Genomic DNA, 14,997 nt, shown 5'->3' on the forward strand with positions numbered 1-14,997 from the left:
TGTAAACATAAGAACACTATAAATATTTCATGTAACAAAACCTTTGTTTACCAGTGTTATCAAAAGAGGAAAATGATACTTTTTGTCCTGTTTGGATAGCGCTAATTGTTTTAGATTTGTTGCTGAGTCATTTCTCAGATTGCCGAATCAGTTAATTTTCATTTTTTCTGCTTCGTATGTTTCTAATTTCTGAATAATGATTTAATTCTGTCATGCATCATCAATAAAGTTCTCACGGATACATTGTGGTAGTTTTATTTTTACTTGATCTTCCAATATTTCTTTAAACTTATCGAATTCTGTAAACTTTCAACCATTTTAATCCACACATCATAAAAAAATAAAAATGGTTTACAACTGACATGCGAAATCTCGCCAAGGGTTCTTTGCTGTCACAATACTAAAACTATAACCCTAAACTATAATCGCACTATTTTGGCGATGAAAATTCCCAGCGTTAAACATTTTTCATTTCGTTCTACGATAATATATTAAAGAAAATATTTTGCATACTGTCCATTCCAACTAAATGCTGCAGTAAAATAAGGTTAGTTAATTTAATTATTTTTAAACTAGGCGGAGATGAAAGCCCTAATTCTTCTGCTAATGTCATCAAATCCTTCTTTCATGTTTAGGTTGGGGAAAAAAAAACATATTCTTACAAATTCACTCAAAACAATAAAAAAAAAATTTCCCTGGTATAACGTTATCCTCTTTCAAAAAAAAGAAAAGAAAAGAAAAGAAAGAAAATTAATTTGAATTCTGAAATTTTGAATTCAAATTATGCTTTACGCAATCACGAACTGAGACAGGACCCTACTCATTGGAGTTATTGTTTCTAGAAACGGCTACTGTCCCCCCCCCCTCAAGCCTGCCTCTCCTCCTGGGCGGTTACGTGTGCATAGTTGTGTGTGTGCGTAGACCTGTGTGTATGCACATAGGCGTGTGTGAGTGTAGGTGTGTGAAGTCGTGTGTGTGTATGTGTGTGAACGTGCGTGTGTGTAGGACATGGACGCCTCCGACCAGGAGAAGCGGATAGCTCAAAACCGGAGCAGCCGCGCCGCGCCGCCAGCAGAGGACGGTGGGCGGTGGTGCTGCAGGGGCTTCTGATCCAAGTTGAAAAAGGCCAACCAAACCAAAACTCATTTGACACCAAAAACGGTCAAATGAAAACAAAGCAATCGTGATTGTTCAAAAAAGAAATGCATCGAATATTCGTAGCTAATTGCATGCAATGCGTTAATAAATACTCATAACAAACTGCCAATGTTTACCAACAGACACTCGTGAAACGCAGTGTTTTACCTTTTTCTTTAATTTTATAAATCACCGCAAGGTAGCGTATTCGAGCGCTGGAGTTGCGAATAGTTCTGTTTTCTTAGAGTGAGGGTCAGAATTTTCTTGTTACTCTTATGACACTTAATGCGATTCCTCCTTTCAGACAATTTAAATATTCGCAAACCAACGATTGCGAAGCAATCTTCGGGGATTCGAGATTTGAATTTATTGTTTTTTTAAATGATGTATGTAGTTTTTCAGTTGTTTGTAACCGCTGTACAAAAAATAGTTCCTGGTTCGATACTACCTGCAACCGTATCCAGTGGAAACTGTTTGTTTACATTGATTCTTCATTTTGCGTGTTTTCCTCTCAGTTTTTGCTGAAATTCTAATATAAAACATTCGGATTCATGTTTATTTAGCATTCAAAAATCTGTACAACAAGCAAGACAACCAAATATTTTTTTCATTTCTTAAGAATAAATCTCTACGAATTAAAAAAATTCAGCGAAACTTTTATCGCTATTTTTCGTGCAAACGAAGTGAAAGCATTTTATTTAACTTTAAGCAGATTGATCCCAATTTTAAAAATATCTGGAAATACATTAAAAACTTGTCATATTTAATCAAATTATGAATTTTATTCAATATTTAGACAGTGATTCATATTTTGGAAGCAGCAGATTTTTTCTAATAGTTTTTGTATTTGAATTTGGTTGAATTCCCCCCCCCCCTTTTTTTATTAAATAATTTTGTGGCCATGCTGTTTTCCATGTTAAAACTCAGTTCCCTGCCGCTTGTGAATTGTATGAAACAAAAGGTAAATTTTCTAGATATTATTTTGAAAATCTGATATTTACCATTTTCTTTTGATTTTCTGTGTGCGAATTCAGGAGAGAAAATATTGTGTTTAATGTTTCCTGCATTGTACATGTCTTAGGTTGAAAATATTTTTTTCACATGACTCCAAAGATTTGTAAAAATAGTTTATAGGTATAGGTTAGAGACGTACCGAGTACTCGGTAATTACTCGGTACTCGGCATACTCGGCCAATTTGCCGAGTACTCGGTACTCGGCCAAATTCTGATCAGATACTCGGCCAATACCGAGTAGTTGCAAAAAATTGAATATTGTCCAAGACAGATACCAAAATTTATATTAAAAAAAAGCAAACATTATATTCTGCAATAATTTACAATTAAAATTTATAAGTCAAATTTAAATTTTGAGAATAATGAAGTTTGTAATCCTTCAATGGTATAAATCTTTCTTTTAATGTCCCCAAAGTTTATTAAACTTGTTTATTAAAAATTATGCAAAAAAAGGCAAGTATAGAAAATATGGAATTTTTATATTAAAAATGGATATTTGATACAAACAAAAATTAGTTATAAAAAATATAAAAATACCTTTGCTTAAAAAATTAAAGGAAATAAAACAATGTTAAAAGCACAGTGTAGGAACACTGCAGATACGTGTTTTTGAGGTTACAAGGAATTTTCTATGCACAAAATGGGAGCTCGTGGATTTAAAGGCATCCGACAAAAGTTGGATTTTTTTGTTGAATGTCTTTACCTTCTCTAGCTCACATGTTATGCACTGAAAAATAATAAATTCCTTGTAGGGGGGGGGGGGCGGAAACATGTGTCTGCAGTAAAGTCAAACCAAACAACGTAAGTAGAAGCACAAATTTGTAAATTACAAATTTAGCTTTTGTCGGATGTCTTTTCATCCATAAGCTCATTATTTTTTGCATTGAAAAAGGCGTTCCCTGTAACGCCGAAACACGTGTCTGCTGTAATTTACAAATTTGTGCTTCTACTTACGTTGTTTGGTTTGACTTTACTATTCAGCACAAAGGTATTTATTTATCTTATGTGTCTGCAGTGTTCTTGCACATTTGTTTTATCTGCCTTAAAAAATATTTATGTTTGGCGGACTAGAACTATAATTGATTGGTATACAGCGAAATCCCTCCTAACGGACACCCCTCTTATGCGGACAATTTTTAATTCCCCAGTTCCAATGCAAATAACATTATTAAACCCCTGTCCTGCAGACACCTCTCTATTGCGGACAAAAAAAATTGTCCTGTTAGTGTCCGCATTAAAGGGAATTTACTGTAATTTGTTTTAATTCCAACTTGATTAATCATACCTTTTATTTATTTATTTTTAATTTTAAAAATCATTTTTTGGTAAAATTTTTGACAAACAAAATTGTTTATATAATGCATAATTAAATTTCACCAGGAATTTAATTTTAGAAACTATTATATGGACAAGGAGGTCTATACTACTATTCCAATAAGTTCAAAATTCATCACATGCGTGTCGGTGGTTCTTGTTAAAACATAATTGGTACTTGGTAACTCGGCCGAGTCGTGAAAGGCCGAGTACTCGGTAACTCGGTACTCGGCCGAGTAGTGAAAGGCCGAGTACTTGGTACTCGGCTACTCGGCCAAAGTGCTACTCCGTACGTCTCTAGTATAGGTCTATTCGGAATATTTATAATATTCCTAATTTATATACTTTTTAAAAATTTGCATGTTGGATTTTAAAATGATTCTGTCTGTAAAATTATTCAATTATTAAGATCTTTTTCAAAATCTTTTTTTCTTTCTTTCTTTTAGATATGAATGAACACAGTTCAAGAAGTCATAGTGTTTTTCTTATCAATGTTAAGCAAGAAAATCTAGAAAACCAAAAAAAACTTAGTGGAAAATTATACTTAGTTGATTTAGCAGGTAGTGAAAAGGTAAATATTTATCAATTATGCAATATATTTAGTCATTATTTAATAACATCTCCCTAATAGGTGCTTTTCAATCATCACAATTCAAAAACTCATATTATTTCCCATCTTGGTACTTTTTCTGACGTGCCATACTGGGCTGCCAACAGCCAAGGTAGGCCTCATGTCAGTTTGATTGCTGAACCCTTCGTCCTCCCATAAAACTTATTCTTCTCCAATTCTGTAGTGGGTATTTGAAGTAGCTTAAAATTATAAAGCGGAAATCACACTATGTGAAATAGAATGGTCTTTTGATTTTATTTGGTTTCTAAATATTGCACATTACACTTAACAAAAAATCAGCAAATAAACTTAAAATGATGGCAAGCGACTTACTTACCTGTCGCGACAAGGTTTATATACTTTACATGATACATATCAAGTTATACAAAATTTACATAATTTAGCATTGCCAGATATTCCCCCTGCAGTCTGAAAGGCGTCATAATTGAAAACCGCATCCGAAGAATGCATGTTCAAGTCACATTCGGGGTTCGGGTCACCAATGTAGCAAGTATTTGAAGTAGCTTAAAATTATAAAGCAGATATTACACTATGTGAAAAAGAATGGACTTTTGATTTTATTTGGTTTCTAAATATTGCACATTACACTTAACAAAATATCAGCAAATAAACTTAAAATGATGGCAAGCGGCTTGCTTGCATGTCGCGACAAGGTATATATACTTTTACTTGATACATATCACATGATACAAAATTTACATAATTTGGCATTGCCAGAATTCCAAGCAGAATGGGCTCGCCTGCAGTTTCCAACTATCCTGATGGCCTCTCCTCAGCCCTGTTGCCATATTTCCTTGCTGTTGTTTGACAGTTCTGTTTGTCTTAACTCAATGTTTAGCTTTTTTTTTTAAATTAATGATTCACAAAGAATGCTTTTTTTAGCTAACTTTTTTTTCCTGAACGTAAAGAAAATTATAAAAAAATTTCAAGAGTAATGCTATGGTGTGTGTGGTACCAAAATGTTGTGGGACCACACACACAATTGTGTCCTAAATAGTCAATATGATTTGTCAAAATTTTATATGTAGCTTTGATGAAAAAGTTCCTACTAATTTATTATTTAGTTATGGAAAAGTGTCATAAATTCTCTCTATGCTGGAGTTTCCCAACAGAAGGTCACTGAGACCTCCCAAAAGTTTTTCTCTTTCAGCAAACTTTGTGTTACGGTTTGACAAATTTGGGAAGAGTATTGCATTGTTGCAACTTTTTCTAAAAGGTGCTTGTCATTTCTCTGTAGTTGTAGGTGTGCGTGTTTGTTTTTACTTTATCGTTCGGGAAATCTGAAATTTCATTCGGAAAATTGAGACTTTTCCTCCTCCGAAAAATTTTAAACTTGGTGAGCCCCTTGTCGTGAACAGCTGCTCCCACGCTCGTCAAGGTCGCCTCTCACACCCCTCTTGACCCCTGACCCCTGACCGGATGTGGGGGCTCTTGTCGAATGGGGTTGGTGGGAACCGGGTGACTGGACGAAGGGGAGAGATGCGGAGAACAGGACGAGAGAAGGAAGGATGCGATTAGAGCTCTGGAGATGTCTGGTCTCTCGTTGACTTTCTTGGACATTTTTGTTTTTCGAGCAATCATACTATACGAGATGTAAATATTTTATGTGAATTGTGATGTGTCCCTTTTTCCTATGTCAATAAAAAACCTTGGGACTAAAGTGCTTATTCTCACTTACATATCGGAGCGGCAAACCATCCCAAAAATATGGAAACTTACCCAACGCGGTACTCCGAATAAAACAATTATATGAAAGAGCAAATTCGCGACAATGGTGGCAGCGGTGAGGGATTGGTTTGGCTGCGACGATGATCTGATGATGAGAAATAGCTCCAACGGAGTGCAGTTTACAGATCTGGTTGCTGGCAAGGATTATAAGACGTGGCTCCGAATAATGACCGTTATTCAAGCCGTCTTCTGATGATGACGCCAAGATGTGGATCCAGTGGACCGTTATTCAAGCCGTCTTCTAATGATGATTCCGATAAGGGTATCCGATTGACTGTCGATTTAACCGTCTTCTGTTGATGACGTCGAGAAGTTGCGCCAGTGGACCACTGATGAGCCTCCATTCCGTTCGTAACGATGAGGACAGAAGAGCCCTTCGACTAGCCGCAAAGTGTTCTTTTTCGTGTTTTGTGGAAGAATTGGTATCCAGCAGAAATTGTGTGCTGCTAGTGATTCGTGTGTGACCGTCTTCGTGGTGATTAAGTTGAAACTCTCATCTGTGCACGAGTGGTAGTGATGATCCCGAAGTCTTCAATCGAGTGTGGTGAGTGGCATTTGCTTCTTTTCATTTTATTTGCTTTTTGCAGGGATTCTATTCGATCTTTAATTGTGTGTCAGTAATGTTTAACAATGTATATTTAATAGAATTAGAATGCTCTAAGAGGTGGCAAATTTAAAAAAGAAATTTTAATGTCATTCTTAAAGTAAAATATATTCTTATCTGTAATTCTGAATGCATTGTTGGTTAATGAAATAGCTTTAACGTAAATGTATTTTTGAACATATTTAAATATTGTCACTCGGGAAAGTTTTAGTTGAAGTATATTTCTTTTTGCTATTGTTAAAATAAGTAAATAAAATGGCTTTCCTAAAGAAAGGGAGAAAGGTAGATCTAATGGTGTTAGCAGAAGAAATGGGCTTGCAGGTTACACCTAACAGTAAAATTTGTGAGTTGATAAAACTAATTACAGAAAGTGATGATTTTAAAAAAGATGAAGAGGGGATAAAGGATATATATGGGAGTGTGGTGGAGGAAAGATTACGAAGGGAGGAACAGGAAAAAGAGGAGCGGGAGCGAGAGCGGGAGCGCGAACGTGAAAAACGAGAAAGTGAAGAGCGCATTGAATTGGCGAGAATCAATCAGCAGGGGGTAATGAGGGAACGTAGGAATTCTGATAGTGGAGAAAACTACCAGAGAGAGAGGACTTTGGAAGAGATAGTTAGAGCAGTTCGAGTCCTAACTCTTAGAGTGCCGAACAAAGCGGACGGGTGGAACCATTTTTTTCATAGTCTGGAAAGGGCATTCGTAAGCGAAAAGGTAGGGTCAGAACACAAAGCTAAAGTACTTATAAACCTTCTGGGAGAAAAGGCAGCCAATCTCTTAACCTATTTAGTTGACGACAAATATGATGATTATGCCGAATTGAAAAAAATAGTGCTTAAAGAGTATGAACCGTCTCCGCAAGTATGCTTAGAGAATTTCAGAAAGGCCAGACGGAGTGATGGGGAGACTTTTGGTCAATTTTCAACCCGACTGACCACGTTATGGCAGTATTACTTGCAGTTAAGGGAAGTTAAAGATTTTGATACACTGAATCAGTTGATAATTGCCGACAAAATATACCAAGGGCTGGACGAAGAAACAGCGGTGCACATAGGTGTACGACAAGAAAGCGGGTGGTTTAAGCCGGAAAAACTAGGTCGTGAATGCGATGTGTTTTTTTCTGCTAAGGGAAAATCATATGGAATTCAAAAAGGACGGGGGGCCGAATTTTCAAACGGAAAGCCTCGGGACGAAAAGGGCACGGAAAAGAAAAACTTTGCTTCAGTTAAAACCGCGGCGCCTCAGTTTGATCGAAGTAGGAGCAAACCAAATAATTTGGAATGCTATACTTGTGGTTCAAAATTTCACCTGAAGAGAAATTGTCCTAAGGAAAATTCACAGAGGAAAACTGTAACCTCGGAATTTAAACCAAGGGCCAATGTTAATCAGGTTAACACAGCAGAAGGGTCTGTGGATGAGGAAGTGGTAGTCGCAAAGGTGGTTTCATTGGGTATGCCTATTCGTAACCGAGAAAATCGGTTTTGCAAATTAAAAAGGGTGCCCGTTAGTGTGAATGGGAAGCATGCAAAGGCCTTATTGGATTCCGGGACGGAAATTACCGTCATTAGACGACAACTAGTAGAAAATATCCAAACTAAGGGAAAACCCGCAATATTTTTAAAGGGTATTTTTGGTCCAGCAGTAAAATGTCCGTTGGTGAATGTACCGTTAGGAATAGTAACGGGAGAAGGCATCAGCGCTCATCGAGAAGTGCTCTGCGCGATCGCGGATGAGTTAGCGGAGGAAATTTTGCTACCCCCGGAAATTTTTGAAATGCTTAGCGAGGGAGGGGGGATTTGCTCACCCACCCCAGCGGAGGAGTCGTTCTCAGGAGAAAAAACGAATCCTAGTAGGGCAGGAAAAGAAGAAAGGGAGGAAACTCAGCAGAGTTTGCCACGAAAGGGGCTTTCTGGTCAAGCGGTGGAAGAAGTAGTGGGGGAGGAAGATTTTGAGGTCACCTCGGGAAGAGATACGCGATCGGCGGATGGAGGGAGCACCGGAAGAGAGCAAAATTCGGGGGAAAATGGGATAGAAGAATTCGGTGGTCGAACAGCTGACCATTTTCGCCGGAAGCAGGAGCTGTGCGAAGGACTCGCTGAGGGATGGAAAAAAGCCCAAGAAGGAAAGGGAAATTATTACGTTGTAGATAACGTTTTATTTCATAGGGATACGGTTTTGGGGGAAAAGGTGGGACAATTGGTGGTCCCAAAGGATTCCAGAGAAGAAGTTATGAGTTTGGCCCATAATTCCGTTTTCGGTGGTCATATGGGGGTGAGGAAAACTCTAGAGAGAATTAAATATTCATTCTTCTGGGAAGGTCTACGCTCCGATGTTCAAAGGTTCATCGCAGCCTGCAAAGAATGCCAATTGAGGAAACCTATTAAAGTGTCAGATAGGGCCCCAATAACTCCTGTTTCGCGTCCAGATTTACCGTTTCAGGTGGTCAATGTTGATTTAATTGGACCAATTGAGCCAGCCAGCTCACGGGGTCATAAGTATATTTTGTGTTTGGTTGACCAACATACGAGATGGGCAGAAGCCGTACCGCTTACTAGTATTACCGCTAAAGCTACTTGTGAAGCGTTACTAGCAATTTTTTCCCGAACAGGAATTCCAAATGTTATAGCTTCGGATAATGGCCCGAACTTTAATGCAGAGTTAACGAAGGAATTTGAAAAAAGGATCGGGTCGAGCCCTAGATTTTCCACGCCTGCATATCCTTTGAGTAATGGATTAGTGGAGAGATTTAATCAAACTTTAAAAAGGATGTTACACCATGTGATCAGAGAGGAAGGGAGGCGGTGGCACCTACAAATTCCTTATGTTCTTTGGGCATATAGGGAGGTACCCAATACTACGACGGGAGTTGCGCCCTTTCAACTCATGTATGGCAGGCCACCTCAGGGTCCCTTAGCAATCCTAAAAAATACTTGGGCGGGAAAGTTTGATAATTTGCAATTAAACACGACTCCGGTTTCAAGTTATTTGCAACAGCTAAAGACTAGGTTAGAAAATGCGGCAAGAGAAGCGGAAATTACCGCGGAAATCGCTCAAGAAAGAGCTGCGCATTATTACAATTTACGATCATCGGATAGAAAATTTGAGGTAGGAGAAAGTGTCGTGGTTTTAATTCCCGATTCAACAAATAAAATTTACGCGCGTTGGCAGGGGCCGGCGACGATAGTGGAAAAGAGAAACAAGCACTCTTTTATTATCCAAATGCCCGATGGTGCCAAAAGACATGTGCATCAAAATAAAATACGACATTATATATCAAGAGCTAATGCTGTAAACGTGATTTTTGAGGGTGAAGAAGAATTTGGGAAAGTAGAATTAATGCCAACTACAGAGAAAGGCAGTAATTTTCTGAAAGCGGTTAGTGATTTGAAAATGCCTCATTTAACTCCCTCACAGACAAACGAGGTAAGGAACTTGCTTACCCAATATGAATATGTTTTTACGAAAACAGTTCAGCCAGCTGGGGTTGGATGTCATAAAATTGAGCTAAAACCCAATTTGGAGTATAAGAAACCGCACTGCTACAGCATCCCTGTTGCTTATAGAAGGGAGGTGGACAGGCAAATCCGGGAATTACTAGAGTTAGATCTAATTGAGCCATCAAAATCAGAAATTGCTCATCCCATTGTTTGTGTGGCTAAAAAGGATGCATCTATTAGAATGTGCGTAGATTTTAGGGCATTGAATGCGGTAACGAAAATTCCGGTATTTCCAATGAAAGACATGCAGGAATTAATTTTTGAAGCTGGATCTGCACAATATCTTACAAGCTTAGATTTATTGAGGGGTTATTGGCAGATAAAAATGGATGAACGGAGCAAACATCTAACGGCGTTTGCAACTCATTATGGGGTTTATCAATGGAAAACCATGCCCTTCGGGCTTGCCGGGGCCTCTGGTACCTTCCAAAGAGAGATTAACCGGGCGCTAGCTAAGCATAAAGATTACGCGCAAGCATACATCGACGACGTAATAATTTTCTCAAAAACATTCGAAGAACATTTGATACACGTAAAGGCGGTATTAACGCACCTGCAAGATTTAGGGTTTGCTGTGCGTTTTGACAAATGTATTTTTTCGGCTAGAAAAATCAAGTATTTGGGTCATACAATAGGGAGTGGAGAGCATGCGCCGGACGAAGAAAAAATAGGGGCGATAAAAAGATTAACCAGGCCCACTACTAAAAAGGGGGTAAGATCGGTGTTAGGACTGATGGGGTTTTATCGAGAATACATACCTCATTACGCTGAGATAGCAGCCCCGCTTACGGAACTAACAAAGAAAAAGGGTCCGAATTTAGTCAGATGGGGAGAGGTGGAAGAGAGAGCCTTCGAAAGTTTAAAAACTGCTTTATGTCGGGTCACGGCGCTATCCACCCCGAATTTTGAGGAACCATTTCAGGTGCACTGTGATGCGTCAGACTATGCCGTCGGTAGTTGTCTAACACAACTAGATACGGAAGGAAATTTCCGACCTATCGCTTTCGCTAGCCAAAAATTTTCAGGTAGTCAGAGAAATTGGGCTAGCATTGAAAAGGAAGCTTGGGCGGTACTCTTTGGGCTAAATAAATTTGACAAATGGATTTTCGGGTCGCAGGTGGAAATTATCACTGACCATAACCCACTGAAGTATCTTAATGAGACGACTCCTAAGAGTCCTAAATTAACACGCTGGGCATTAGCTTTGCAGCGGTGGAGCCATTTTATTACCCACCGTCCTGGGAAACAGCATTTAAGCGCAGATGCACTCTCCAGGCTGGAGTAGAATATAATTTTAAATGCTTGTAAATATGTTTTCCATAGTAATGTGTATCCCTGCAGATTGCAATTAAAATATTGTAAATTGAAGCATTTGTCATTTTGCCTGATGTGTTTTGTTCCAGTGTTAGACATTTGTGCTACTATGTGCAGTTAGTGAAATTAAGCCCCTATAAAAAGGAGCTAATTTTCCCTCTTGGTGGGGGCGTGTCGTGAACAGCTGCTCCCACGCTCGTCAAGGTCGCCTCTCACACCCCTCTTGACCCCTGACCCCTGACCGGATGTGGGGGCTCTTGTCGAATGGGGTTGGTGGGAACCGGGTGACTGGACGAAGGGGAGAGATGCGGAGAACAGGACGAGAGAAGGAAGGATGCGATTAGAGCTCTGGAGATGTCTGGTCTCTCGTTGACTTTCTTGGACATTTTTGTTTTTCGAGCAATCATACTATACGAGATGTAAATATTTTATGTGAATTGTGATGTGTCCCTTTTTCCTATGTCAATAAAAAACCTTGGGACTAAAGTGCTTATTCTCACTTACATATCGGAGCGGCAAACCATCCCAAAAATATGGAAACTTACCCAACGCGGTACTCCGAATAAAACAATTATATGAAAGAGCAAATTCGCGACACCCCTGATTTATTATTGTTCATAGGTTTGACTATAGTTTAAAAGAGTTATCAAGCACTAGAAAGATATTCTCCAAAAGTGAATCTATGTTAAAACCAAGGATTCCCTTTGTAATCATAAACTTTGCAATGGAATTCAACATAGAGAAAACTTATGTACTTTTTAAACGTCCAGAAATCTTGATGCTTAACAAGTATGTAACAATGAAACTAACCTTGCTGGCGCATAGGAACAAGGTCAAATTCTAGTTTACACTAGTAATGATAGTTTATAGAACTTCACACTACCCAAGCTATAACGTTTAATCATTCTTTATGTGAAAGAAAATGTTCTACAAATGCATTTGCTGAATGAAAAAAAATGATTGCATATTACAATAGTTATGAGCCAAAAACCTGTCATTTAAATATAAGACATTGGTTTTACTATGTGAAGATAAAATTGCTGTGGTGGGGATCATCTGTTTTCCATGTAGAAAACAAAATTGTTTGTATATTTTACTGACGTAGCCTGAAGTCTCGACAAGCTTAAGCAAGTTGACAAGTCACGCTACGTGTTTCACACTATGTTTGCAACTTTATGTAAATGTAGTGAAGCTTTATACAAGAATAAAGTGCAAAAAAATTAATTTGAATTTTGACATCTTGAATTCAAATTATGTTTCTCGCAATCACGAGTGTGTGTATGTAGGCGTGTGTGTTTGTGTGTGGGGGTATGTGTTTGTGTGTATGGGTTATGTGTATGTGTGTGTAGCCATGTGTGTTTGTGTCTGTGGGGGGGTGGTACACAAAAGAGGACCCTGATGTGCTATGCCAATGTGTATGTGTGTGTAGGCATATGTGTTTGTGTCTGTGTGCAGGCATGAATGTGTGGGTAGTTGTGTATGGGGTGGGTAGTTGGTATGTTTTTGTGTGTGTATGTGTGGGTGTCTGTATGTATTCGTGTGTGTATGTGTGTGTTTGTGTGTGTGTAGTTGTGTATGTATGTGCATGTGTGTAGGACATGGATGCAACCTGGAGACGGTTTTCGCTAGAGGTGCAGCATCGTGAGGAGCCCGGTGATGGTGCGGAGGCTGGCGGTGGGAAAAATCAAAGGAACGTCAAAAATAGTCAAGTGATAACAATAACCAGTCGTGATTGCTCAAAAAAAAAAAAAAAAAAAAAACTTAAAAGGGAGGTAGAAATAAAATTTTCTGTCATAAAAGCTGTTTTAAGGCATTTGAAGTCACACTTTAAGTGCTGAGTTTAAATTTTATAAAAATAGAAGAAACATAGAAAAAGATTCTAATAAGAATTTGAATTACATTGTGCTTCTTTATTTAAATTTTTTTGCTCATAATTTGATTATTAATTCCTTACCTTTTTGGCTGGCTGTGCTTAACATTGAAGAAAGGCTTTTCAAAACCTTGAAACAACTTTTTTCATTCCTCATAATTTCCTCTTATATTGCTTTACTTATGTGGATTTTTGCTTTGTATTTAAGAAATAGGACTTTTATCTTTTTTTTTTTTTGCATAGGTCAGTAAAACTGGTGCTGAAGGAATGGTGTTAGATGAAGCAAAAAATATTAATAAATCTCTATCAGCATTAGGAAATGTAATTTCAGCACTTGCAGATGGAAATGTAAGTTTTTTGCAAACTGATATTTATCTTCTTAGTTGAATATGTAAGGTATCATTATATGCAATGTAATTTATTCTTCTTTACAGAAATCTCACATACCTTATCGAGATAGTAAGTTAACAAGAATTTTACAAGAGAGTTTAGGGGGTAATTCACGTACTACAATTATTATTTGCTGTTCGCCTGCATCCTTCAACGAATGTGAAACTAAATCTACGCTTGACTTCGGGCGCAGGTAAGAATTTTTCTTCAAACAATATAATGATAATATTCCTTTTTATGTATAGAGTAAAACACTGTTACAACAAAATTCTAGCAAAGAAATTTGTTCATTGAAAGGGGAATCTCATTGTAATTCAAGCAGCATTTGAAAGGAAAATCATGAGAGAATTTTTAGTGCTATTGTGAGAAATCCATAAATTCATCAGATCAGTATCAGCAAAAGGAGAAATCCCAATTGCACAATTATGGAAACCCCAATTGCGTAACCACTTGAACTCCCACAAGGCTAACTGAGAATCTGTACTGGGAGTCAGAGGGAAATTGTCACTGGAAGAGTAAACATGTAAGTTCATGTATTAAACAGTGATTTAACAAAAACCTGATTTAACAAAAACCGAGTTATGTAGTCAATATCCACCACTCCTGACATCACTACATTATCAATGAAAACAACAAGTAGCACATCCTTTGCAATTTCAAGATTTGCTAGAAATTCTATAAGCAGCCGGATGTGACCCATTTTATCAACGCTAAACACATTAAAGGAAGTTAACATCTCTAGAAATCAGATGACAATGAACCAACTAAGAAAGTAACAATTTCTAAACCAGATGGAGCCCAGCAGAGAGGCCAGTTGTCCATTAGTAGCTAGACAGTTTTGAAAAAGTTCCCCAAGTGATCAGTGCTGGTAGTTTGAGGACAATAGTGTCTAACAGGGCAAAATGGAGAAAACTTCTTGAGAGGGCCTTGACTTGTCCTGAGCTGTAGTGCGGAAGAAGAAGGAGAAGAAATTCAAGCAATCTGACAGAACTAAAATGGGACTGAAAATAAATTTCGTTGAAACGGATAATTTGTCTGTATTCATTGTAATGAGATTTTACTGTTGTCTCACTGTTATTTATATTGGTAAATGCATAAGGATGAAAGTTAAAATTCAAGTATTTCATTAATTTGTTTATTTTTACACATCTTACACTGTTATTTGTCTTGTTTAAAATGAAAGTAACATTGCCTTAAAAGTTTGTTCCTTTAAACAGGTAAAATGTTGATCTTTCATTTCTCTGTTCAATTCATGACTTGATTTGAAAAAGCAAAAGTTCCATCTACAAATCTAATTCAAAGTTTCTTATTTTAGGGCCAAAACAATTAAAAATACTGTTGTTGTTAATGAAGAGCTAACAGCTGAAGAGTGGAAGAGAAGGTATGAGAAGGAAAGGGAGAAAGCTTTAAGAGTGAAAGCACAGTTGACAAGAGCAGAGTATGAATTAAGCAGATGGAGAAATGGTAAATATATTTTTGTATTTTCTTTGCCTGCCGC

At 37.7% G+C, this 14,997-nt stretch overlaps 1 protein-coding gene across 1 annotated transcript in view; it reads left to right on the plus strand.

Moving 5' to 3' along the window:
* The window catches only part of LOC129225651 (kinesin heavy chain-like), an 80,024-nt gene that overhangs the window by 43,170 nt on the left and 21,857 nt on the right, over positions 1–14,997 (plus strand). Inside the window, exons 8-11 of the mRNA XM_054860125.1 lie at positions 3,912–4,036; positions 13,353–13,457; positions 13,544–13,692; positions 14,815–14,963. Of these exons, the coding sequence (XP_054716100.1) occupies positions 3,912–4,036; positions 13,353–13,457; positions 13,544–13,692; positions 14,815–14,963 (528 nt within the window). The remainder of the gene's footprint in view (positions 1–3,911; positions 4,037–13,352; positions 13,458–13,543; positions 13,693–14,814; positions 14,964–14,997) is intronic.

This window comes from Uloborus diversus, chromosome 1 (genome assembly GCF_026930045.1).
Source record: "Uloborus diversus isolate 005 chromosome 1, Udiv.v.3.1, whole genome shotgun sequence".
NCBI classification, from domain to species: Eukaryota; Metazoa; Arthropoda; class Arachnida; order Araneae; family Uloboridae; genus Uloborus; species Uloborus diversus.